Source organism: Danio aesculapii, chromosome 23, assembly GCF_903798145.1.
Source record: "Danio aesculapii chromosome 23, fDanAes4.1, whole genome shotgun sequence".
NCBI lineage: Eukaryota > Metazoa > Chordata > Actinopteri > Cypriniformes > Danionidae > Danio > Danio aesculapii.
The window spans coordinates 41,119,000-41,145,884 of NC_079457.1; the positions used below are offsets into that span (position 1 = coordinate 41,119,000).

The window sequence follows — 26,885 nt, forward strand, 5'->3', positions numbered from 1 at the left end:
CAAGCTAACAAAAAATGTAAAAGATTTGATTTGATTTGAATCAACAGCAAATTTACATTGTTGTGTGAACTGTCCCTTTAAGTAGGCTATGTTCTTGCTACATTAGGCTGCTGAGCAAAACAGTGCCTTAAACTGGAAAGACTTGAAAGATGAGTTCTAAGTAAATAGATTATACACCCCTCTACTCCATTAGTTTTGCATGTGTGTTGTGCTCATCTCTAGAGCAGGGTGTGGAAAGCCCAAACGCTCCATACATTTGTAAGCTAAGCTCCTCCCTCAGCCACAAATAGCAAAGCAGAGGGTGTGACTTCAGGCTCTCTGGGTATAATAACACCAGCGGAAAAGACTTCTGCTGGCGAAAAGACAGAGAAGCAGAGCAGAATTGTGGAAGTGAAACCCAACACACTTCTAATGAGGTAAAAAGGTTTGCTTTTCTGTGTATTAAGCTTTGTATGTGGTTTTGTCACAGTCCGGTAGCCTGCTGCGGTCTTCTCAAAGCTTGTCTCTATGTTGTAGCAACCAGGCAAACAGTTGTTTTATATAAAGTAGGCAGTAAAAAAGTGTGGGAAAAACAAACCTTTTGTTAACTAAGCATCTAACCCTCATGGACCATGTTTCAACATGTTTTCTACAATGTGGATTACTTCCAATTGCAGTTTATGCTATTTTGCTTCACAAAAGTTCACTAACCATAGAACAGACACAGCCTGATCTTTCACACAGTCTGTTATTAGTGTTAACTGACACTTTCTAATAACATGTCTCAACTGAAAAGTACCGCTTTCACCAGAACTGCTTTCACCAGAAGCTGGTTTATTCAGTCTTTCAATGAAAAACTTAAATACTTTCTTGAGACTCCTAAATGGTCTCCAACCTATTGTTCATTTGTGTTTTGTTACAGTCCAAATCCTAGATGCTTTTGGTGAGAGAAAAGGGGAAATGAGTTTATATTTGACAAAGGAAAATCTCAAAACCTCTTTCCTAATTGTTCTTAAAAATCCCACAAACCACAGTCATATGATATTTATGTATTGTTCACTAGTTTCAGGATCTTCTTTTCTGCATTATCTGTAACAATACAAACAGTTGAATGAATGACTGTATTTGCAGACTTCAATTTTTCACTGACCTACTGTTACTTTATTCTTAGATGATTTTCCAGAAATGTTATAATGGTTGGAAACTGCGTGATTGATAATGCTTATCAAGTTAAAGTTATTTCATTTTCTATTTCATTTAGTTAGATTTTTTAAATTCAAAAACAATACATATTTCTGTTTTAATGTTTTTAAAATATTTATTTATGTGTTGGTAAGCTTTTATTACTCCAGTATTCAGTTTTACACAATCTTTCACGAATACATTTTATATGCTGATGTGTTGTGCAAAAAGAAACATTTTGCATTATTATTATTATTATTATTATTATTAATAATAATAATAATGTAAACAAACATGTAAATTGCAATGCAATAGATGGCGCTATAATGCAAAATGCTAAAATGCAATAGATGGCGCTATAACAGTAGAAAAGGTTTGAAAAACAGTCTTTTAATGTCTGTTGATGCTCAAAACAATGGTTCAATTACCATTTTAGCCACTAGATGGATCAACTTGAAGTTTGGCATGCAGTGTATTTGCTCAAAGTGGAATGACATACTATTCAAAAAATGGCCGCCATTAGTAAATTAAATTTAAGCACCCATTAAACACAGTAAACTATGGCTGAACTTTTGGAGTTAATTTTGAGTTTTTGGAGTGTGTAATGAAACATTTGTTAACTCAATCTATAAACTCGAACACTCTAATCATATATTTCATTGTCAAATAAACTACTTACAGGCTTCCTATGATAAATAACCTTATGCTACTAAAACGCTTGAACCTGGTAATTGCTGCTTGCAGCTATATTTATTATTATCATTATTATCGGCACTGATAATAATCAGCAGAACAGCTGATAAATGTTTTTTCTTTCTACAGAACCTATTATTTATTTAGTAAAATACTCAAAAATTCAAAAGAACAGCTTTAGAAATAGAAATTCTGTAGTATTATTCCATATTTTAATATATTTTTCCCGTCCTTGCTAAACAAAAGTATTTTTTTATGTATGTATGCATCATGATGTACATGCAAATATTTTCACCAGTGAAAATTAAACCACACTGAACTAAACTAAACTGAACTTCACCTCTAAATAGTGGACTGACAGTTTCAATTTACTAGAACTTCTATATTAAGCTGCTTTTACACAATTTACATCGTAAAAGCGCTATCAAAATAAAGATGAATTGAATTGAACGAATCACAATCATAAATGTTTCCTAGATATCAAAATCAGCATATTAAAATAAAGAATGTTCTGTTTCCAAATGTTTGTAGGGTACAGCGTCTTCCTCACTGGTCAATTGCTACTGTATCAGGGTATAGCATTTGAATGCTGTTCTTCTGAATGAACATTGATGCTTTAACTACAGTAGTCTGTCCTTTGATCTGCAGGATGACCATCAGACTGTTTCTCCTCACCGTCTTCCTTCTCTCTGGACTTCTGACCTGCTATGGCTTCAGAATTTGTGCTTTTAATGTCCAGAGTTTTGGCGATTCAAAATCAGCCGATGCCAAAATTATGAACTCTATATCACGGGTAAGAGGATTAGTGTGAATCAATGCTTTTTAATGATTTTGTAATATGTAATGCACCAGATAAATCATGTGTTTTGTTTTTACCTTGCAGATTGTAGCTCGCTGTGACATTTGTTTGCTTCAGGAGGTCAGAGATCAGAAAAATAAAGCCATCCCACGACTACTTGAGGCAGTCAACAAGTAGACTATATTCAATTATTTAAAAAACACACCTGAAATATTCAATCAGATAAGGAGATGAACGAATTTACCATGTTTAAATGCTTATATGTTATATTTTGATTCCAGAATTGGTAATAATGATTTTCAGTATGTGGCAAGTGAACGCCTTGGAAGAACACAGACCTATCAGGAGCAATACGTATTTTTTTACAGGTACAGTATGTATTATGTACTATAGGCTATTGGGTTTATCAGCAAAGCTTTGATTTATTAGTGATGATTTTTTTATTTTAATGCTCATTATTTCCCTTATTTTTTACTTTTACATTAGATTTGTTCCAATAAAATGCTGATAAATTAAATCTGAAAAAAAGGACTGGGTGTGTTTCATATCACCCCAATATGAAGGTCTATACACTATACCTACACATATGTCTGTCCAAACAGCTTGAACAGTACATTTATCACCATAGGTGCCCTTTAATATTAATATACAGCTAAAGAAAATAATATTTGCCCTCCTGTGAATTCTTTTTCAAGATTTTCCCAAGTGCTGTTTAACAGAACAAGCACATTTTTCCAGTATTTCATATTATATTTTACTTCTTAAAAAAGTATTATTTCATTGAGTTTGGCTGGATTAAAAAAAAAAATTAAGTACAGACTGACAAGGTCAATATTATTAGCCTCCTAAAGATTTTATTTCTGTGATTAGCTATACAAAAAAAAAAAACCCACCTTTGTCCAGTGACTTTTCTTGTTAGCCTAATTAACCTATAGTCAATCCTTTAAACAGCACTTTAAGTTGAATAATAGTATCTTGCAAAATGACTAGTAAAAGTACTATGTACACTGTAAAAAAATATTAGTTACTTAAAGCGAGTAAACCAATTGCCTGAAATGCAACAAGTTGACTTTACTTAAAAAACGATGTAAGTAATTCCATTGTAACTTGGAAATGTTAAATTGACTTGACTTCATTTTTATAATTATGCAAATTTTACTCACTTTTTTAAAATAAAGTCAGCTAATTGCTATTGACAGTGTATTGTCATCTTGACTAAAGAAAATTGTGTTTAAAACTGTTACTAAAAACTTCTCAGTTCAACAGCACTTATTTATATATGAAATATTTGGAATAATTCACATTTCTAATAAATACTAATAAAGTTGTCTTCACCCGTATTATTGACCAACATTACTTAATGTCACAACATACTTTTCTTCATTTCCTCATTTTTTTCTTTCTTTTAAACAAACAGGAAAAGCACCGCAACGCTGAAAGGCCAGTACAGTATCCAGATACACAGACAGGAGATGTAGATGCTTTTTCCAGAGAGCCCTTTGTGGTGTATTTCCAAGCCCCTAAAACATGTAAAACAACAAAACTTCCTTAATTTATTCCATAACAAATGATTGTTTATGCTGAATTTCGTAGTAATGCAGAATTATTTTTATCACATATAATATCTCTGTTAAAAGTGGCTAAAGAGTTCATCTTAATCCCACAACACACCACTCCTTCAAATGCCACCAAGGAGATCGATGAACTCTATGATGTCTTTGTGGATGTTAGAGGGCGCTGGGAAACTGAGGTGTGCTTTATTTTATTTATATTAAATGCAGTGTAATATTGTGAGCTCAAGTCTTAATCCTTGCTTTATCACCTCATCAGAATGTGATGTTTCTCGGGGACTTCAATGCAGCTTGTGGTTACGTGGCTAAGAAGAACCGTAAGAACATCAGACTCTACACTGACCCCTCCTTCACCTGGCTGATTCAGGATAACGTAGACACTACAGTCAAACAGTCCACTGACTGTGCATACGACAGGTGTGTATGTGTGTGTGTTAAATAAGCATAATAATATAATGTTGTTTGTGATTTACATACACAGTGCATAAACGGCTATTCACAACAAGAATAATATGCGACCTGTGGTAGTGGTCACCAAACTTGGTCCTGGTGTTCTGCTGAGTTTTAAGTTTAACCACTAAGACCTTGATTAACGTGTTCAGATGTGTTTGATTAGGGTTGGAGCGAACTTTGCAAGACACCTTCGTTCATCTGCAGAACACAAACTAGATATTAAAGTTTGAGGACAAACTTTATGGTGGCTTGAAAAGCCGAGTCTAAAAGTTTGAAGTCGTTTTGAAGTGTAAATAACTGAAGCAGTTTTTATGAAGTTTGAAACAGTCGGCATAGATAAGTACATATATGTTAGCATGTTTCTAGTATAGATTGGCATGTTTCTTGGTAGGCAGTTACTAGGTTGTTTTAAGTGCTTGCTAAGGTGTTGCTAGGCGGTTGCTAAGGTGTTGCTAGGTTGTTGCTAAGGTGTTGCAAGGTGGTTGCTAGGTGGTTGCCTGGGTGTTCTGAGTGGTTGCTAAGGTGGTTGCTAAGTTGTTGCTAGGCGGTTGCTATGGTATTCTAGGTCATTGTTCAGGTGTTGCTAGGGGGTTGCTAGGGTGTTCTGAGTGGTTGCTAAGGCGTTGCTAGGTTGTTGCTAGGCAGTTGCTAAAGTATTATGAGTGGTTGCTAGGCAGTTGCTAACATAAATTAGCATGATTCTAGCATGAATTAGCATGTTACTAGCATGATTCTAGCATGAATTACCTTGTTACTAGCATAATTCTAGCATGAATTAGCATGTTACTAGCATGTTTCTAGCATGAATTAGCATGTTACTAGCATGAATTAGCATGTTGTTAGCATGTTTCTAGCATGAATTAGCATGTTACTAGCATATTTCCAGCATGAATTAGCATGTTATTAGCATATTTCTAGCATGAATTAGCATGTTACTAGCATGTTTCTAGCATGAATTAGCATGTTACTAGCATGATTCTAGCATGAATTAGTATGTTACTAGCATGATTCTAGCATGGATTAGCATGTTACTAGCATGTTTCCAGCTTGAATTAGCATGTTGTTAGCATGATTCTAGCATGAATCAGCATGTTATTAGCATGATTCTAGCATGAATTAGCATGTTACTAGCATGATTCTAGCATGAATTAGCATGTTACTAGCCTGTTTCTAGCATGAATTAGCATGTTGTTACCATGAATCTAGCATGAATTAGCATGTTGTTAGCATGATTCTAGCATGAATTAGCATGTTACTAGCATGATTCTAGCATGTTACTAGCATGTTACTAGCATGTTTCTAGCATGAATTAGCATGTTACTAGCATGTTTCTAGCATGAATTAGCATGTTACTAGCATGATTCTAGCATGAATTAGCATGTAACTAGCATGATTCTAGCATAAATTGGCATGTCACTAGCATGTTTCTAGCATGAATTAGCATGTTATTAGCATGATTCTAGCATGAATTAGCATGTTACTAGCATGATTATAGCATAAATTAGCATGTTACTAGCATGATTCTAGCATGAATTAGCATGTTACTAGCATGTTTCTAGCATGAATTAGCATGTTACTAGCATGATTCTAGCATGTTACTAGCATGTTTCTAGCATGAATTAGCATGTTTCTAGCATGAATTAGCATGTTATTAGCATGATTCTAGCATGAATTAGCATGTTTCTAGCATGAATTAGCATGTTATTAGCATGATTCTAGCATGAATTAGCATGTTACTAGCATGATTCTAGCATGAATTAGCATGTTACTAGCATGATTCTAGCATGAATTAGCATGTTACTAGCATGTTTCTAGCATGAATTAGCATGTTGTTAGCATGTTTCTAGCATGAATTAGCTCGTTTTTAGCATGATTCTAGCATGAATTAGCATGTAACTAGCATGACTAGCATGTCACTAACGTGTTGCTAGCACCTTTCTAGCAAGATTAGCATGTCAGTAGGATGTTAAAACTGTTAGCATGTGTTAGAATAGCTAGTCACAGTCTCTGGGACAGTTGCTAGGGTGCTGAAATTGGTTGCTAGGGAGTGGCTAGTAAGTTTAAAGGTAATCAGTGATTGGCTGCTGGCTAGACTGAGTTGAATGAGGCCAGACTCTAGTCTGTAGGACAGTCTGGTGCAGAGTTCTGAGCTCACAAAGGTTGATCCAATGTTAAGTCAATGGCAGTCTTTTACAATGGAAGTCTATGGGACAGTTGCTAGGCTGCTGTAAGTGGTTGCTAGGGAGTAGCTAGTAAGTTAAAAAGTCATCAGTTATTGGCTGCTGGCTAGACTGAGTTAAATGAGTCCAGTTAGAAGTCTGTAGGACAGTCTGATGCAGAGTTATGAGCTCACAAAGTTTGACCCAATGTTAAGTCAATGGGACTTTTGGGAATTTTCTGGGTCGTTTTTCGGAAAACCCAAAGTCGGATCAGTTAGAAAAGATATAGCAAACCAGTTTGAAGGTTTGATGAAAGTTTGAAGTATGTAGCTTGAAAGGCTTAGGAGGAGATACACTTAGAAATAAGTCTCAAAAGAAGAAGAAGAAGCAGAATAATAATAAGTTTAAGATAGATAACAATATGCTGGCTTTTCAAGCCACCATAATTAAGATTTTTAGATGAAATCTGTCCTCCATAGACAGCAAGAGAGATTAAAAGTCTACAAAAGGAACCAAAAAATTGTCAAAATATTCCATGTGACTTCAGGGGTTCAGTTGTAATCATCTGAAGCTCCACGAACAGTTTTGTGCACCAGCTAACTGTAAAAATGACCAATCTTTTTTCTTTTGGGTCAGGTCACGGTGTGCGTCTACAACTGCTGACACTGCAAAAAGTGGAGGGTTCCACACAATTCATTCATGATGTCCCAACACAAATCGATTAAGTTAACCTGGATTGAACTTAAAACAATTACGTTGCCCCCAAAAATCATAAGAATTGCATAGTTTCAGCTCATTTTAAATAAGTAGTTTGAACAAGTAGGGAAAAAATTATTATTTGAGTGTAGTGAATATGTTTTTAAAAATGATCGTTTTTTTCTTTTATGCCAAAATTAATTTGTTAATTAAGGGAAGATCATGTTCATTTCATTTCATTTTCGTCTGCTTTTCTGGGGCCGCAGCAGTTTTAGGAGAGAACCCCAGACTGTCCTCTCCTCAGACACTTCCTCCAGCTCCTCCGGGGGGATCCCAAAGAGCTCCCAGGCCAGCTGAGAGATATAGTCCCTCCAGCGTGTCCTGGGTCTTCCCCGAGGCCTCCTCCCTGTGGGACATGCCTGGAACACCTCACTAGGTAGGCGTTCAGGAGGCATCTAAAACAGATGCCCGAGCCACCTCAGCTCCCGATGTGGAGGAACAACGGCTATACTCCAAGCTCCTCCCAAGGTGACAGAGCTCCTCACCCTATCTATAAGGGTGCGCCCTGCCACCCTGCGAAAGAAACTCATTTCGGCCGCTTGTATCTGAGATCTTGTCCTTTCGGTCATGACCCAAAGCTCATGACCATAGGTGAGAGTAGGAACATAGATTGACCAATGAATTGAGAGCTTTACCTTTTGACTCAGCTCCTTCTTTACCACAATGGACCATTACATTGACCGCATTACTGCTGCGGCTGCACCAATCCGCCTGTCAATCTCACGAACCATTCTTCCACAATCTCACGTTTCACTCGTGAACAAAACCCCAAGATACTTGAACTCCTCCACCTAGGGTAAGGACTTTCCTCCAACCTGGAGATGGCAAATTACCTTTTTCCAGTGGAGCACCAGGGCCTCGGACTTGGAGGTGTTGATTCTCATCCCAGCCATGTCACACTCAGCAGCAAACTGCTCCAGTGCATGCTGAACATCCATGTTCGATAAAGCCAACAGAACAACACCATCTGCGAATAACAGAGATGAAATCCTGGGGTCCCCGATCTGGACCCCTTCCAGCCCATCGCAGTGCTTTAAAATTCTGTCCATAAAAATTATGAACAGAATTGGTGACAAAGGGCAGCCTTGCTGGAGTCCAACATACACTGGAAACAAATTTGACTTATTGCCGGCAATATGAACCAAACTCCCACTCTGTTCATACAAGGATGAATCTGCCCTTAACAGAGCGCCTCTGACCCCATACTTCCCGAGCACTTTCCACAGAATGCAACAAGAGACACGGAATGCCTTCTCCAAGTCCACAAAACACATGTTGACTGGTTGGCCATACTCCCATGAACCCTCGAGCACCCTGGTGAGGGTATAGAGCTGGTCCAGGGCACCACGGCCTGGACGAAAACCGCATTGTTCCTCCTGGATCCTAGATTCAACCATCGGCCGGATCCTCCTCTCCAGTACCCTGGCATAGACTTTCCCAGGGAAGCTGAGGAGTGTGATCCCCCTATAGTTGGAGCTCACCCTCCTGTCCCCCTTCTTAAAAATGGGAACCACCACCCCAGTTTCCCAGTCCAGAAGTACTGTCCCTGACCTCCATGCGATATTGTAGAGATGTGTCATTCAAGACAGTCCCACAATATCCAGAGATCTAAGATACACAGGATGAATCTCATCCACCCTTGCTGCTTTGCCACTTTGGAGCTTGCAAACTACCTCAGTGACCTCAGCTTGGGTGATGGGTGAGTCCACCCCTGCATCCTCAGTCTCTGCTTCCTCAATGAAAGACAAACAAAGTATTTCTTCCACTATCCAACAACATCCCCAGCCGAGGTCAACAGCTCCCCATTTCCGCTGTAAACAGTGTCAGTGTGGAACTGCTTGCCCCTCCAGAGACGGCAGACGGTTTGCCAGAATCTCTTTGGGGCCGACCGGTAGTCTTCCTCCATGGTCTCCCTGAAGAGATGAGTTAAGCAGAGTTCATGTTCAGTGAAGACATTAAATTCCCTATCATCAGTATATAACATGTATAATTTTTTTCATTATTAATATGCATGGCTAAGAAGGCAATTTTTCTTAATATTTTTATTATTATTTTAACCCTCAGATTCCTTTTTTTTTAATAGTTGTATCTCGGGCAAATATTGTCACATCCTAAGAAACCAAAAATCGATTATAAGCTTATTGGTAAGCTAGTTTAATCAACTTCAGTTCAAAAACTGACCCTAATATTGCTTTTGATTATATATTGATAAAGATATCATTTTGAAAGTTTCTGGATGGAAAAGTATAACAATTGTAACAATAATGGCACAAAGAAGCAATTTGATTGGCGTGGTTTCACAACCTTGTTTCCCAGCTGATAAATGATGTAAAGATTTGCTTGCTTCTGTTCTGCCATTGGTTAAAAAAAATACCAAAAGTGTGTTATATCTTACAGCTGAGTTTAAATTAAACAATTCAGACATTTGTCACAGTTGCGATACTGTTTTTCACCATTGTGGTATAAATCTGACATCATCTTCTATTTTTGCTTATATCTCAAAAAACTTACTTTTGGTTACACTTTATTTTAGGTGTCCTTTATTTACTACTGAGTAATAAGTATTTCATTATATTTACTTACCATGTGTTTATGGAAAGAATGTATATTAGGATAAGGATAATCTGCATGTAATTATACGTAATTGTAATTACTGTAGTACGAACATAAAACGTGTAATAAGGACACCTTAAAATAAATTGTCATCTTGGTTTATTAATCTTGTTTTCAATGCATTTTTATGGCATGTTTTATTCTTCAAAATGGGAAGTTTGTGGACTATTCACAATTTCATACAGTTTCCAACTTGCATATATAAACATAATTATACCAACTCACAATTGTAAGTTGCAGTTAACTTTGTATTTTACACAGATTTGGAAGCAGTAGCTCACTTTTTACCTACACTTTAAAGAATAAAGTTTTTACAGGTGTTCATGGTTCCATGAAGAACCCATTATTGTCCAAGGAACCTTTCATTCCACAAAATGTTTTTAGTAGTGTAAGAAGTTTCTTTAGATCATCCAAAGGTTTGTCACACAATGTACAAATGATTATTTAAAGAATGTTTAATTAAAAAGTTCTTTAGGGAACCCGAACACATCCTTCTATAACATCACTGTAAAAACTTCTTGGTTTTTCCTGCCACTTTTATTGTGAATAGTGTAGCGTTTTATAAATACTCTGAATTCAGACACTACTTCAGTCAGGCTATACATTTTCAAAACTAAACCATATAGAAGTTAGAGTATTCAGATACTGGGGTTAATCAGTCTTATAATAAACACATTACCTGCTTAACTTATATGTATTATTTTTATATCTACTATCCTCAGAATTGTTGTGCATGGAGAGCCCTTTCTCAGGTCAATTGAACCATTTTCAGCGCAGCCGTTTAACTTTCCCAAGGAATTCCTTCTTACAGAGGCTCAGGTAATACCAAATAAGCCAAATACAGCTTTTATTCTTTTTATATAGCCGTGTTACTTAACGCAGGATTGTGTTTTATAGGCTCTAGAAGTGAGCGATCACTACCCCATAGAGGTGGTCCTCAAGGATGTGAAATCAAGGATGTCCACGAGATACAGTGAAGCTCCTTGTCTTCTGCCTGCTGTGTTTGTCCTGAACGCTTTACTGCTCCTGCAGATGATTGTATGAACTACAAGTGGATAATTCATCTGGCCCAGATGATGACTTTACTCTGCTGTTACACAGCTCTATTGTACTTGAGCTCAGAATGTGTTGGGAGAGTGACTGAAGATTAAATTCTGTGTGTTTTGTGGCTTCTCAAATATAATGATGAATTGGCTCAGGTATGTTATTTTCAGCATGATTGTTTTTGTATACAAATAAAATTTTCTACCGACTAAACTATTTCTACATCCCCTACTGGACATTTTAAAGACTGTTGATTGAAGTTGATTTTTATTGAAGATATTTATAAATATTTAGGAAAGTCTTACCAATGGATGTAGTAAAAAAAAAAGTGTAAAAAGTAAAAAAAAAAAAAAAAAAAAAAAAAAAAGAACATTATGTACAAGTCTCTATGTTGTTCAATTTGCCCAGTCAGGAAGTCAGTCATCCATGTAGGTTTAATGTGACAAAACAAAAATTGTCTGGCGGAAGGATGTGGCCTGATAAAGTTGAAATCATGATTTTTTTGGGGGAAGTTTTGTTATTCATTTTTAAATGTTTCAAACAAACTAAACCAAATGCCAAAGCAATTCAAAATAATTTTTAATGTACATTTAATGTGATCTGTTAGTATTTTTATTTTAAATAAAATTATTTGTCCAAGTCTTTGAGGGTATTTCCCCTTTCTGCTGCTCTTATTATTGATATTTTCCCTTGATTAAACTGTACTTCTCTACAGGGGTCGAAAATTACTTTGAACGCAATTCACCACCAACTCTTTTAACATGTTCTCTTGAATCAGTCCTACTTCTTAGATGTTCCAAAAGGGGGCGCCATTGAACTTTTTAAATCCTACTAGTGCAAGTCATGTTTTTTTTTTTTTCAGTGGATCAAATACATTTGTTCATCGAAGATCGTCAAATTAATATTTATAAAATGTTCAGATCAATTTTGACCCCTACACTTTAGTTAGACAGTAAAACCTTCAATTCTTTTTTTTAAATTTCTTACATAAATATGATTTTTAATGTGACATTTTGTTTGGATCATGTCAGACCTGAGTATGAAGTACCTTTGCATGTCAATATTTTTTTCTAAGGAATCAAGTTATAGTGAAAAAAAAACTTTCAATACGCTGGAAATATATTTAGCTTTTTACTTAATTCCTTTTTATAAACCCGTCTACGAAACTATAAACATACCATTGCAGAATATGTTCGTTTACGAAAGGAACCATGAAAACTCCATCTGAAATATATATTCCATTTGAATTACACAAGTTTTATGAATCTTAAACAAAATTGTGTCGATCAGGTACAATTATATTTTCAAAATAAAACAAGTTAAGACTTTCACTGAAGTATTCAGATTAGAACGCAACCGATCTTAGAAAAACAAAACAGCAAGACTAGAAAAATCAAAGAATGGACTTTATTTGTGGTCATTTGAGCCTTTTTTCCCCACACAAACGAAAGTGTGAGGCGCTTAGTTGGCGTGCAGGGCCTTCCAGCGGCTCAGGGGTCCACGGCTGGGGATGTACTTCACACCGCAGCCATCAGGAATCAAACGTTTCTCCGCCAGCATGTTATCAAAGTCGCACGTGTTGAACTTTGTGAAGCCATACTTCTTGGAAACGTGGATCTAAGGAGGAAGAAATAAAACATCAGCGGCCGCTTCACAATTACAACTTAAAATGTTTTCAGTTTCATGTTCATTACCTTCTGACGGCCAGGGAACTTGAACTTGGCTCTCCTCAGAGCCTCGATCACGTGCTCCTTGTTCTGGGCCTTTGTGCGCACAGACATGATGACCTGGCCAATGTGCACACGGGCCACTGTGCCCTGAGGCTTCCCGAACGCACCACGCATACCAGTCTGGAGCCTGAAAGACACCATGAACCAGTTTAATTCCCATACAAGTGGTCGAATTTGTAAAAAAAAATTAATAAATTCAGCAAAGGCATGTCTCAATGGTCCCTTAAAGGGCCTGGCACTACCCAGCCAGGCTCATACACAACCAAAGATTTACTGTCTGCAGCCTTTGCACACCACACAAGTACACACAACCCGTCCAGTCGGCTTAATAAGCTGCAGTAGAGTATATGAGAGCAAACAGCAGCTCACCTATCAGCTCCGGCACAGGATAACATTTTGTTGATGCGGATGACGTGGAAGGGGTGCAGGCGCACGCGGATGTGGAAGCCATCTTTACCGCAGGTTTTCACCATATACTTGTTGGCGCAGATACGGGCAGCCTCAAGAGCTAGACAACAAACAAATAGGTGGATTAAGATTTTTTTTTTTTTTTTTTTTTAAATCAGAAAACATTTTCATCTTACCACGAAGAGTTCTCCCAAAAACAAGGATATTAACAATTTACAAAACTGCTGAAACAAACTCTTACTGAGCAATAGAGAGAAAGTGGGGTTAACCTCATTGCTATGGATGTGGTTGGCTAATAGGGAGGGGTCTCTGCCACAGAAAAAATGGAAATCTTTAGCAAGATATTGCGTTTTCATATTCAAATAAAGGTTTCAAAATAAAATTTGCACGTTAAAATAATTGTTAAATGCAGCAAAAGTGAATAATTGCATTGTAGAATGTATGCTGCTTTTATTGTTTTAGACATTATATTAAGATTCTTCCCATGTTAAATTCATGTTCTTAAAATCTAGCAAATATGAAATGATTTAAATATTCAAAATGGTTCACAAAATAAAAAAATAGAACTTGACAATACCCAGTAGATTTAAATCCCATTCTCCTTTCATAAATGTTTATAAATCAGCAATGGCATGTCTCAATGGTCCCTTAAAGGGCCCGGCACTACACAGCCAGGCTCATACACAACCAAAGATTTACTGTCTGCAGCCTTTGCACACCACACAAGTACACACAACCTGTCTAGTCGGCTTAATAAGCTGCAGAGAAGACAGAAAACAGAATTTACAGAACATATTTGTATAAATATTTAAAAAGATTAGATTTTTTTGAATGATGAAGATAACTTGTTAAAACCTCAGTGTTAAATTTTTAAAAACATTTTCCTTTACAAAGGCAACAACAGCATTTTTAGAAAAGTTAATGGTTTGGTCAGTGTTTTAGGAGTCCTCTACAGTACTCTTAACATTTCACCGATTAATGAATAGTTTAAGCACTAAAATGCTTTGTTAAACACTCAAAGCAAATAAATAAATAAATATATATATATATATATATATATATATATATATATATATATAATATATACACACATACATACATACACACACACACACATATACACATATATATATATATATATATATATATATATATATATATATATATATATAATATATACACACATACATACATACACACACACACACATATACATATATATATATATATATATACACATATATACATATACATACATATATATATATATATATATATATATATATATATATATATATATATATATATATATATATATATATATACATATATATATATATATATATATATATATATATATATACACATATATACATATACATATATATACATATATACACATACAAACACTTTAGTCTAAAATTTAGGACTAAAAAAAGCAAGTTACCAGCTATTTCTGACAATTATGTTTTTCATTTTAAATACAACTCCGAACTAATGCGCTTGAAATGTATTTTTTAATTGGTAAGCATAGCATCTCTCACCTTCACTGGACAGCTGCTCATACTCATCAGAAACCATGTGAGCACACAGGGGAAACTCATCCACCTTAGCCTTCTTCCTGCCCAAGTCAAAGATCCTGATCTTGGGATCTGAGTTTGGAAAACAGATGGAACAAACCTTAAACTGATTGATTTATAAAAAGATAGCACTAATGTGCATATTTGGCATTCCCAGTGTTTTTACATACACAATCTAAACCAACTTTACATACTCAAACTAGATTAGAATGATCATGTAGACAGTTTCCTGAATCAGATAATGGTTAAACAACTTGAGCAAAAATTAATCTTAACAGCGAGATTTTTGCCATTTAAGCCGACTTAATTTGGATTCCGTTTCACACACAAAAAAAACTGGAAACCCAAAACCATTGACCTTCACAGTATTAGTTTATTTTTTCCTAAGGATGAAAAATTTTACAGCTTTTTAAAAGATCTTGTTAGACAGTGAAGAAACTCAAAGGTTTAACAAAATGATGAGCAAAGGGTAAGTTTTATTTTTGAGTGAACTCTTTAATCTTACACCGAAGTCATAATCTGATAAGTATACTTTAATTTTGCAAATGGACTTAAAATAACATTTTTTATAGAAGACAATTAGCATTTCACCCCAGTAAAGCACTTTAACTGCCATACTACACACAAATAAAGAGATATGGCTTACCAGGAACACCTCGACAGAAACGGGACTTGGGGTAAGGCTTGTTCTTACAGTATCTGTAACTGGAAAAGACGATTGACAATTAACAAGACAAACTCAGCATCCTAACGTCAATAACGACTTGTAGATTGAATTACAAATCTATCATTTAAGTTACATATAGAAATATACAACGGTTTATAAAGTGAGCTAAATATCTTATCCAACTATTTCGCTGAAAATAGCAAAATGTCAAATTACATTAAAGTGACTGTTGGGACGCTAATTTGTTAGCCTGCCACCAAAACCACTTCCAACAAAGAACCTACGATGCACTTTTATTAAAATCAACGTTGTTTTATACAAACATTTGTTAGTATCAGAAAGCAGAGCTCGTAAGTGTCCTGTCACTGCTCCCTGTATGAGGCCGGCGGGCTGCACATGGTTAGCGGGGCCTGCCATTTTCATTGCGGCTACTTTTTAAAACACCAAATTCACTACTTACCAACGGGCTGGACGGCGGCCCATGGTTGCGATCTGTAACGTACACAATGACAATTGTTTTAAACAGGACACCGCGTGTATATAATTGGGAAAATAATGTGTTTTTTCGACAAAACGGAAGAGAGCAAAGCAGCGCGCTCTTACCACGCACTCACCTAATGGAGGAAAGGAAGAATACTGGCTTTCCGCTGCGTCATAATGCAACGAGGGAAACTACTTCCGGTTAAATATTCGCGTTGTATTTATACCTTTTAAAACCGATGTTGTTTTCTAGTTTGCAAAATTAACACTCATATATCAATGTATTTCCTAATATAAATATAAGTGTGCTGTAGATTCATTTAAGATCGTCCATTTCTGTGCTTTAGCCCTAACGCCAAAGCGAGATTTGTACTGCGGTCGCATATACTGTCTGCTGGTACTTGTAGTCCATCAGCGCGATGGGGTCCTTCCAGGAGTGGTGTTTTGCGATGTTTACACGTTTCAAACTTTTTACAGACTATGGTTTAAAATTATGGAGATTTTTATATGAAAAATGTACAAATATACACCTTTACTGATTCCAAAGCACCCTTTTATCCTGGAACTGGGCTTGTTTTATTACAAATAGTGCATTTGTCCTCTTTCCCTACAATAATAAACAATCGTTCATTCATTAATTTTCCTTAGGCAGTCCCTTATTATGGGTTGCCACAGCGGAATGAACCATCAACTATTGCGGCATATGTTTTATGTAGCGGATGCCCTTCCAGCTGCAACCCAAGACTGGGAAACACCCATACACTCGCAATCATTCACACACACTCATACACTATGGCAAGTTTTTGAGATGCTTAATGGTGTCAGTTTAGTTTTTATGTTAACTGTTGTAATACAAATTTAATTTGTTGTAATTGCTTTAAAGATGTTAACTTTGAACTTCAAGCTTTTGAACTACAAACTAAAGACTAAGCAGAATGCAGACAGAAAAAAAGAAGTGACACTAGATGTCTGAAGATGACAAGCTTTATTTCAGTCAGAGTCAAAATCAGCATCTGCAGTCTTCGTCTTCATAACAAAATCTGCCACTGTACCTCTTGTCCGGCACATTGCAGTGATGCTCAGCAGCACTCATTGTTAGGTCTTCTGGTGACCCTCACCATACCTCTGTGTCTTTGGTGACCCTCACCAACCCTCAGTATCTTTGGTTGGTGACCCTCACCAACCCCATTGTTCTCTGGTGACCCTCACCAACCCTCAGTGTCTTTGGTGTCCCTCACCAACCCTCAGTGACTTTGGTGACCCTCACCAACGCTCAGAATCTTTGTTGACCCTCACCAACCCCATTGTGCTTTGGTGACTCTCACCATCCCTATGTGTCTTTGGTGACCCTCACCAGCTCTCAGTATCTTTGATGACTCTCACCAACCCTCAGGGTCTTTGGTGACCCTCACCAACCCTTAGTGTCTGTGGTGACCCTCACCAGCCCTCAGTGTCTGTGGTGCCCCTTACCAACCCTCAGTGTCTTTGGTGACCCTCACCAACCCCGTTGTGCTCTGGTGACCCTCACCATCCCTATGTCTTTGGTGACCCTCATCAGCCCTCAGTGTCTTTGGTGACCCTCACCAACCCTCAGTGTCTTTGGTGACCCTCACCAACTCTCAGTGTCTTTAGTGACCCTCACAAACCCTCAGTGTCTTTGGTGACCCTCACCAACCCTCAGTGTCTTTGGTGACCCTCACCAATCCTCAGTGTCTTTAGTAACCCTCACAAACTCTCAGTGTCTTTGGTGACCCTCCCCAAACCTCATTGTCTTTGGTGACCCTCGCCAACCCTCAGTGTCTTTGGTGACCCTTACTTGCCCTCAGTATCTTAGGTGACCCTCACCAACCCCATTGTGCTCTGGTGACCCTCACCACCCAAATGTGTCTTTGGTGACCCTCAGCATCTTTGGTGACGCTCACCAACCCGCAGTCTCTTCTGGTGACCCTCACTGGCTGCAGTGACACCACTCTCAGTAGCCACACAAAACAGGAAGAATGCTAAATAGCAGAGGATGTTAAAATGTTCCTCTGGAAAGCTGTCCAAGATTTTTTTTCACTGCTTGGTGGTGTTCACTCAGTTTGAAGACTGCAATAAAATATTTAAACTATTTAATTGATCTATTTTGATGTAGAGAAAGTTACATAAAATGTTCAATCAGCATTGAATGTTCACTTACTCGTGAACACCTTCAGCAGCTGTTTGAAGAGATGCTTCTCCAGGAAGCCCACTTTACAGTGATAAAACTTATTTGCCGAGAGGCGTCCGAAGTACGAGTCAGAAAATTTATTACGTTATTTATTACGTCAGAATGAGTACAAATTAAATGCAAATCCAGAAAGAGTCCGAAAAAACTGCAAACGGCACAAAGCAGCAGAATTCTATAAAGAACCTGCTCCAAGCCACGTTATAATAGCGTGTTCTACATAGAATCAGAGGTACAATCTGAATAGACCTAAAGCTTCTCACATGAAAATGTGTGCTATTTTACCAATTAAATTTTAGCCTACTTTTACTAATTATATATAATTTATAATATATATATTAACAAATCTTAATTAACATTTAAAAAATTGTGAGATGGTTCGTAATTATTAATTGCATATTCAAATTTATGACACAGCAATGACATCACAACGAAAAAATGTGTTGGTACCATAGACTGTAAAATATAGGTTGGTACTGGCTATGTATCCTAAGTTGGTCCCAAGCTGGTCAAGTGCGTACCGCAAAAGAGAGTATTGGGAGTGGGACACATTTTAAATATAACGTCATAACTGTACGTTTTGGTTTCAAGTTATGCGGTGAAGTGAACATTAGAGATGTTTACGTTGTATTTATTCAGACATAAAAAAATTAGTGCTGGCTTAAGCTGAAGAGCATCGTTTTCAGTATGATTGTTGTCTCATTGTAGTAAAACGTCGCATTCACTAAAAACACAAGATGGCGACAAAGACCTTCAGATGTATCGTCTTGGTTCCACACGGTCTCGAGGGAGCGCTGTTGCTTTGTCCTTCTCCAGCTCACGGATGTGGTAATGAAATCCCTCCTGCACACTCTTAATTTTTTTATAGAGAAGAATGACCTCATATCTCTGAACTGTGGATAATGAGGACCAAATGCTCGGGTGGTCATTGAAACCCGCGAAATCACAAATGTTTGCTCATATTGAATGTAAAAGTGACGTGGCATCACAAAAATTCGCCTCCTACAAGTGGCCATCGTGTAAGAGTATGGTTTCGTCTTGACTAAATTAATCTACAATCCAAGGACACATCCATTATGTTCAACGCTGAGGCCAAAGCTTTGTAAACAATCTGGATTGTTGCTCTTGTCTGTTGCTCTGTGTTCTTCAGACATTCTTACCTTAGATGGGGCTGTGCACAGGTCAGGCCAAGTCAGATGCCTTATCCTGTTCCAGAGTCAGTCTAGACTGGACAACTCCCAGAGCAACAATCACCAGATATATGGGTCAAATTTTTTTAAACAATATTTCTTATATTAATGTAATAATATAATCATTTAATATAATCATTTAAAAAAAATAAAACATTTGTAACACATCAATATTCATTCATTTAATCATTTTCTTTTCGGCATAGTCCCTTTATTAATCTTAAACAGCATATGTTTACGCAGCGGATGCCTTTCCAGTTGCAACCCATTACTGGGCAACCAGATCATTATTTTTATTTTAATATTATTTTAGTTTTTTATATATTAATCTTTTAATATTGTGTTTATTTCAAGCCTTAATTAAACAACTCAATTTATCAGTAACACTTTTCCCATTTATTTTGCTTCTTACGTAAGGATGTTAAGATTATTGTCAAATGGATTTATCATTTTGTCAAGAGCAATTTTGTGCCATTTACTTTTCTCTCAGTGACTCAGACAACCACTGCAGTTCTTGAAGGAGAATGTTTTTTTTTTTAGCTTTACATAATAATTTTCCTTGTGGTTTTATTTGTATACAATATCAGTATCCAATAATATATATATATATATATATATATATATATATATATATATATATATATATATATATATATATATATATATATATATATATATATATTACAGTTATATTACAGTTATATATTAAGTGGGTTCCTAATGATGGTCATAAATGATCTCACACTTTATAAAGGGTCTTGTTTCCTTTCAGCAAACCACAAAGTAGGTGTGGGGCTTCAGTTACCACACCCAAAGCCTTCACACTTCAGCATGTAATGCACATTGACCGCTTTTGCTCTGAGAATGAGTTCCCACATGCCATTGTGAGCTCTTACTCAGTTTGCATGTGCACAGTTTTATACAAATGTGCTTGTGTGCATGCTTGTATAAATTTAAATGCACAAAACTCTGAGAGAAGAAGACGAAAATGTAGGTGAAAAGGGTGTGGATTGTGAGGCTAAAGATGAATTAAAAAGGGAGAACGAAATTCTATGAAAAAGGGCTGAGTTGGACATTGCTCATTATATGAGTAATCAGCTTAAAACTACAGAATAACCAGCCTGTGGTTTTCTGGTCTTAGTTTACTGTTCTTGCTGGTCCTGTGTATGCTAGATTCATGTTAAATGTAGCTATACTAACCTATCGGCCAGCCTGACCAGCTAAAATGTGCCATCAAAACAAACTGCATAATCCCCCCCCCCCCCCCCCCCCGCAGGACTCTTAAAATATCATTGTTTGTGTTAGTTTGAAGGCACTATTAATCATCTGATGATCTGTTGGATAATTCTCCATTTAGCAATGTGGAAAGTCATAGCCTAATTCCTGCAGGGATAGTGGGGTTAAAATGATGATCTCTCCAATGAGAAAGATGGGAAGTCACATCTACTCAGTTTTTTTTATGATATTCTAAATGTATTTTAATCTAAGTGTATTTAATTATATTGTAATTAATTTATAATCAATAAACATTTATTATATTTTCTGTTAAATAAAAAAACTATTATACAATTTATTTTATGTTATTATTCTTCAAATACAATTGGAATATTTTATATTTATATAATTGGCACGGTGGCTCAGTGGTTAGCACAGTTGCCTTACAGCAAGGAGGTCGCTGGTTTGAGTCCTGGCTGGGCCAGTTGGCATTTCTATGTGGAGTTTGCATGTTCACCCCGTGTTCACGGGGGTTTACTTCGGGTGCTCCAGTTTCTCCCACAGTCTAAAACCATGCGCTAAGTGAATTGGTAAACAAAATTGGCCATTGTGTATGAGTGTGTGTGAGAATGTGAGAGTGTATAGGCGTTTCCCAGAACTGGGTTGCAGCTGGAAGGGCATCTGCTGTTTAAAACATATGTCGGAATGGTTGGTGGTTCGTTCCTCTGTGGCAACCCCTGATAAATAAGGGATTAAGCCGAAAGAAAATGAATGATAATTAAATTATTAATTTAAGCCTATATGCTGATGATAGATATTTTTCTGTCAACATTTACTCTGTAATACTTTAGAAAACAAAAATTGTTGATTTCTTACTCAATGTTCTGTTACTAACATTTCTAAAAGAAACATTGCTCTGGCCCTCTAATATACTATCAACATTCTCTTATCCTCTGTTAACACTATATCCTCTAACACTATACATTAAAAAAATAATAATAACTACTGTTATTGCTGACTTTACTGTTATTTTGTTGCTACTTTTGTCCTCATGTAGAATATGCTTTTGAATAAGTGTCTGTAAAAGGATTAAAAGTAAACATGAAATATTAAAGTGCCCTCAATATGCTATTTTAGCATTCATACTTTAGTTTTGAACATTTCTGCAATAAGTTTATATGCATCCAATGTAAAAAAAAAACACTTACAATTTTCAAAATACACATTGCATAATCAGTTTTTGTCCCTCACAGTGTCCATAATGGTTCATTTAAGATTCTAGCCTCTCTAAATCCCACCTCTTTGGAGTCTACTGTCCTCTGATTGGCCAGATAGCCTAGTCTCTTGTGATTGGACTACTGCCAAACACCTATTAACAAATCTGGATTTCAACTGCAGAGGTTTCCATAGCACTTGTGATATGTAGGCTACAGTAAAGACGCATCAGTTTTACCGTGTCAATTTCTTGATGCATATCAAACTTCTCTATTGTGCACTTCGATTTATGAAATTTTGCAGACCAGTCACAAAAACATAATAGAGTTAATGTAAAAAAATGATATGTCTGTAATGTCAAGACATCTTATTTAGCACTTCTCCATTTCCTCAGAAAGAAAAAATAGTTTTTAAGCTGGTGCTAAGAAATGATGAGCTGGCATACTGCGCCATAGCATCACCTTAAACAGGAAATCAAAATACATGCATTGCTATAGCGATGACCGCTAGTTTGTAAACAGTAATCGCCAGCTATGACACTCTGGAAATCACCAAACGCAGGAGAATTCCCTTCATTCCTCTCTAATTCGGCATCTGCAGTTTGCTGTTCAGGGTAACTCTGTAGATCAGGCCTGTGCTGACATGTCAGCTTCCATAGTCGTGAGATCATGTGATGTCATCCCGGGTCACTTAAAAGCACATGTCATAACGGGGTGTATGAAGAGGCCCTGTCTTCAAGTTTCATGTTTTTAGTTTAGTAGGATCATGGCATTGAAAACTTCTGTAAGTCAACATGTTGTGCATTAACTAATCAGTGAACAGTGAAAAATCTGTACAATAAATTTAGAGCAGATAAACAGAAAACAAAGAAGAATCTGCAGTTAAAATGATTATATAACAAAGATGAATTGACAGATGTTTATAATATAATAAAAGATTTACATTTCAAATAAATACATTAAAAAAATTATTTGGCAACACTTTACTTTTATTTTGGTAATAACAGCACAAGAATAATGATGTATTAAAATGTAAACTAAACATTACTTTAGTATGAATTAACAATAAGTTAATGTATGCACTAATCATGAACTAACTTTATTTACAACATGAGTCACATGACGTTATGTGTAAATAATGAGGACCTTAATTACTTGTTAGTACATGATGCTAATGTATTAATTATGATTTAAGTTTAAGCTAAATGTGGTCAACATGAACTCATTCATTCATTTTCTTTTCGGCTTAGTCCCTTTATTAATCCAGGCTCGCCACAGCGGAATGAACCGCCAACTTATCCAGCACAGCTTCCAGCTGCAACCCATCTCTGGGAAACATCCATACACTCTTGCATTCACACACATACACTATGGATAATTTAGCCTGCCCAATTCACCTGTACCACGTGTCTTTGGACTGTGGGGGAAACCGGAGCACCCGCAGGAAACCCACGCAAACGCAGGGAGAACATGCAAACTCCATACAGAAATGCGAACTGACCCAGCCGAGGCTCGAACCAGCGACCCTCTTGCTGTGAGGCGACAGCACTCCCTAGCGCACACATTAACCTAATAATTTTTTAATAAAGCAATGCTTAGTTTACATATTAATGCATCTTTATTTATGTACTGTTATTGTAAACTGTTACCAATTATTTTTAATCATCAAAGAATCATAAAAATGTTTAACATTTTCCAATATTTTTTTGGAGCAGCAGACTAGCTTATTAAAATGAATACTGAAGGATCCTGCAACACTGAAGACTAGAGAAATGTATTTTATTTTAAGACATATAAACATTACACATATGATGTAAAACTGAAGTAAAATACCATGAAAAGTATATAGGAAGTGTGCACGGACTTATATTGTGATTTGCAGGTGTGCATATTTGCGTGTAAAGAGGCATAGCTGGTTAATCTTGAACTAAAAGAAATAATCTAAGCATCTAAAACAGACAGAGCGCTGTTAAAACAAACTTTGTTCTCCACTGTAAGTTGGTTCTGAGTGTTTGGAGTTGAAATTGTGAAATTTAGACAGCTGCGCCAAGTGTTACTGCTCATTGCACAATGATTTGACACGTAACAGGCATGTCTATTCTGTGCCGTCTTGCAGTCAATGTTCCCTTTGTGAAGACGTTTTACAGTTTAGTAGGGACACACTGTAATGTTGCGTTGATTCATGTATGGATTGATATGCGTCAATAAGTTCTAACAGATCATACTCCTGCTTTAGAACTGAATAAGTTACAGCTCTGGAGGGGAAACTGTCTGGACTTTTCTACAGACAGTTTAATTTGCAGTCTTATTCCTAAATTGCAGTTTCTTGCTCTCAAACGAATGCATGAACACTGATGGGGGGCAGACAGTCTGAGGTCCACATGTGGTGAAACAGATAAACAAACATTACCAGCACTGCCATATTCAACTCAAAAGTGACATCATTATTCATCTGTGTCAAACATCTGCTTTGTTTATTCAGTCCAGATGCAGGTATACGGTCTCCCTGTTTCTTGAGGTTTTATTGCTGTGCGATGTAACGTGTACACATATGGGTTCTTTAAGAGGTTATGAGATGAGATTATGTCACAATTATGATATGCACAGATGAGCATCATAGCTTATTCGTTCAAATGTATCTTCAAATTATTGCACAATATCGTTGTCTCAATTAGGTACCTGCAGTTGAAGTCAGAATTATTAGCCCCCCTGAATTATTAGCCTCACTGTTTATTTTTTCCTCCAATTTCTGTTTAATGGAGAGAAGATTTTCTTCAACACATTTCTAAACATAATAGTTTTAATAACTCATTTCTAATAACTGATTTATTTTATCTTTGCCATGATAACAGTAAATAATATTTTACTAGATATTTTTCAAGACACTTCTATACAGCTTAAAGTGACATTTAAAGGCTTAACAAGGTTAAATAGGTTAAATAGGCAGGTTAGGGTAATTAGGCAAGTTATTGTATAACGATGGTTTGTTCTGTAGACTATCGACAAAATATATAGCTTAAAGGGGCTAATAATTTTGACCTTTAAATGGTTCTTAAAAAATTAAAAGCTGCTTTTATTCTAGCCGAAATAAAACAAATAAGACTTTCTCCAGAAGAAAAAATATTATCAGACATACTGTGAAAATTTCCTTGCTCTGTTAAACATAATTTGGGAAATATTTAAAAAAGACCAAACAATTTAAAAGGGGGCTAATAATTCTGACTTCAACTGTATGTAAAAACAACATAATGATACTGACCTTTTTTGTACAACACAAGCTCATTGGAAATACATGTTTCAGCGTATGTTTTTGTGAAATCACAAACATTTTACATATGTTTGCCTGCCATTTCTAGGTTAAATGAATGCTACGATACAGAGTGACGCAAACAACCCAGGTAGCAAAGAATTCTGGCCCAGTTTTGGCATAAATCTGGCACAGCAAGCATTTATCCGGCACTGGCATACAGCATGTGGGCCAAACTTGGCCCTGGTTTGGCAGAGGTGGCACCGTCTTTAAGGTGGCAAACAATACTAGGGCCAAAAGTAAAATGTAGTATTTGGCCCAGATGTTAATACTTGATATGTGGGCCATGTAAGTTTGGCCTTTCCTGACCCACATTTAAAATACATTTTTGTTATTTTAAAATAAAGAAAAAAATTCTACCAATCAGGTCGCTTTGAGAAAAACGCTCACCCATAGCAAGCCTAAAGTGCAATGATTTATGGCTTTATCATTTTCATTGCAGTCGTGACACACCAACATATCTGGCCCATTTTAGGCTCAGTTATGGGTTACTAACTTGGCTGAGACTTGGCCCAGATATGGTCCGTGTTTGGCCCTTGTCTGGAAGCCAGATATGGTCCAGTCATGTGCCGTAATTCACTGCGGCATGTGGGCCAAGCAAAAGCTGATTGTGTGGGCCAGAGCTGGGCCAGAGATATTTTGCTATGTGGGAAGTTTTGTTCCCTTTTACACTAATGATATTTACAGGGACAAATAAAAGATTAATTTCACGCATTTCTTTGTACAAAACCAAATAAACACCACAAAACAACTAAGTGGTGTCTAATTTGTAATCGAATACATTTGTCTTACCTATCTATCTTCATATGGACAACTTTTCTAACATGGTCAGTTTGGTAGCTTGTTTGGAGCTTGATAGCTCAGCACTTGGTAAAGTCTGCTGATGCACATTTACACAAAAGAGATAAAAGCAATGTAAAATTAAGGTAAACTAATGAGCTTATCTGTTTGCTTTTGAAAACACTGTTTAGGTTTACGGAAATGCATACATTAATTTCTGTGATTTGTATGCCAAGCCCCGCCTTCTTATGGATGTGTACAAGAAGGATGTGTATCTAAAACATAACACAACAAACATAAAGTATTTCAGATTTACATAAATGTAGACCACAACCTGTAGTGGATTTGTCAAAATTGTTTCACAAAATATAGCCTGAAGCATGTATTTCCAATTAGCCTGGGTTGCTTTTAGAGTAGCGAATACTAGCTACTCTAGTAGGACTCTAGTTGGACACTCAATGATATTATAATAAGTTTATTTTATATATTGCACTTCTGCAGACTGTATTTCTTTACAATAATAAGACAAATAAACATGCGAGACAGGAAAACAAGGTACAGGTAAACATGCGATCAGTAATCATAAACAGTCATAAATCATACAGTCAGTGAATATAAAAACAAGTCTGGAAAATACATGTTTTAAGGTTGGTTTTAAAAAATCTTGCAGTGTAGCTATATAACGAATGCTTTTGAAATAGAATTACAAAATGTAGGGGAAGAAATAGAAAATGCTCATTGAACAACGATACTAACTTGAACTAACGTGAAATAAAAAGTAGACCAGTGTCAGAAGATGCGTGCGGATGTGCAAGTATAGAAATATATGGAGGACCATATAGTGCTTTTTAGGTGATAA

General features: G+C 36.4%; 2 protein-coding genes and 2 non-coding genes across 4 annotated transcripts; 1 reads left to right on the forward strand and 3 right to left on the reverse strand.

Annotated features, from left to right (window-relative positions):
- The first annotated feature begins 307 nt into the window (after positions 1 to 307).
- Positions 308 to 11,893, forward strand: dnase1l1 (deoxyribonuclease I-like 1). The gene is given in 10 exon segments (XM_056449001.1): positions 308 to 416; positions 2,503 to 2,647; positions 2,738 to 2,826; positions 2,935 to 3,021; positions 4,071 to 4,099; positions 4,102 to 4,182; positions 4,291 to 4,403; positions 4,484 to 4,641; positions 10,928 to 11,024; positions 11,103 to 11,893. Coding segments are annotated over 10 exon segments (951 nt in total). The 5' UTR covers positions 308 to 411; the 3' UTR covers positions 11,250 to 11,893.
- Positions 11,894 to 12,642: 749 nt separating this feature from the next.
- Positions 12,643 to 16,261, reverse strand: rpl10 (ribosomal protein L10). Its single transcript, XM_056449005.1, has 7 exons — positions 16,238 to 16,261; positions 16,095 to 16,126; positions 15,614 to 15,672; positions 14,932 to 15,039; positions 13,349 to 13,487; positions 12,944 to 13,106; positions 12,643 to 12,866 (listed from the first exon to the last, which is right to left on the reverse strand). The coding sequence occupies exons 2-7, from the start codon at positions 16,115 to 16,117 to the stop codon at positions 12,711 to 12,713; spliced, it is 648 nt and encodes a 215-aa protein (XP_056304980.1). The 5' UTR covers positions 16,118 to 16,126; positions 16,238 to 16,261; the 3' UTR covers positions 12,643 to 12,710.
- On the reverse strand, positions 13,185 to 13,318 carry LOC130217873 (small nucleolar RNA SNORA70). The gene has a single exon (XR_008835913.1). It is a non-coding gene; the product is annotated as a small nucleolar RNA SNORA70 (small nucleolar RNA).
- Positions 14,018 to 14,151, reverse strand: LOC130217872 (small nucleolar RNA SNORA70). The gene has a single exon (XR_008835912.1). It is a non-coding gene; the product is annotated as a small nucleolar RNA SNORA70 (small nucleolar RNA).
- Positions 16,262 to 26,885: the final 10,624 nt, after the last annotated feature.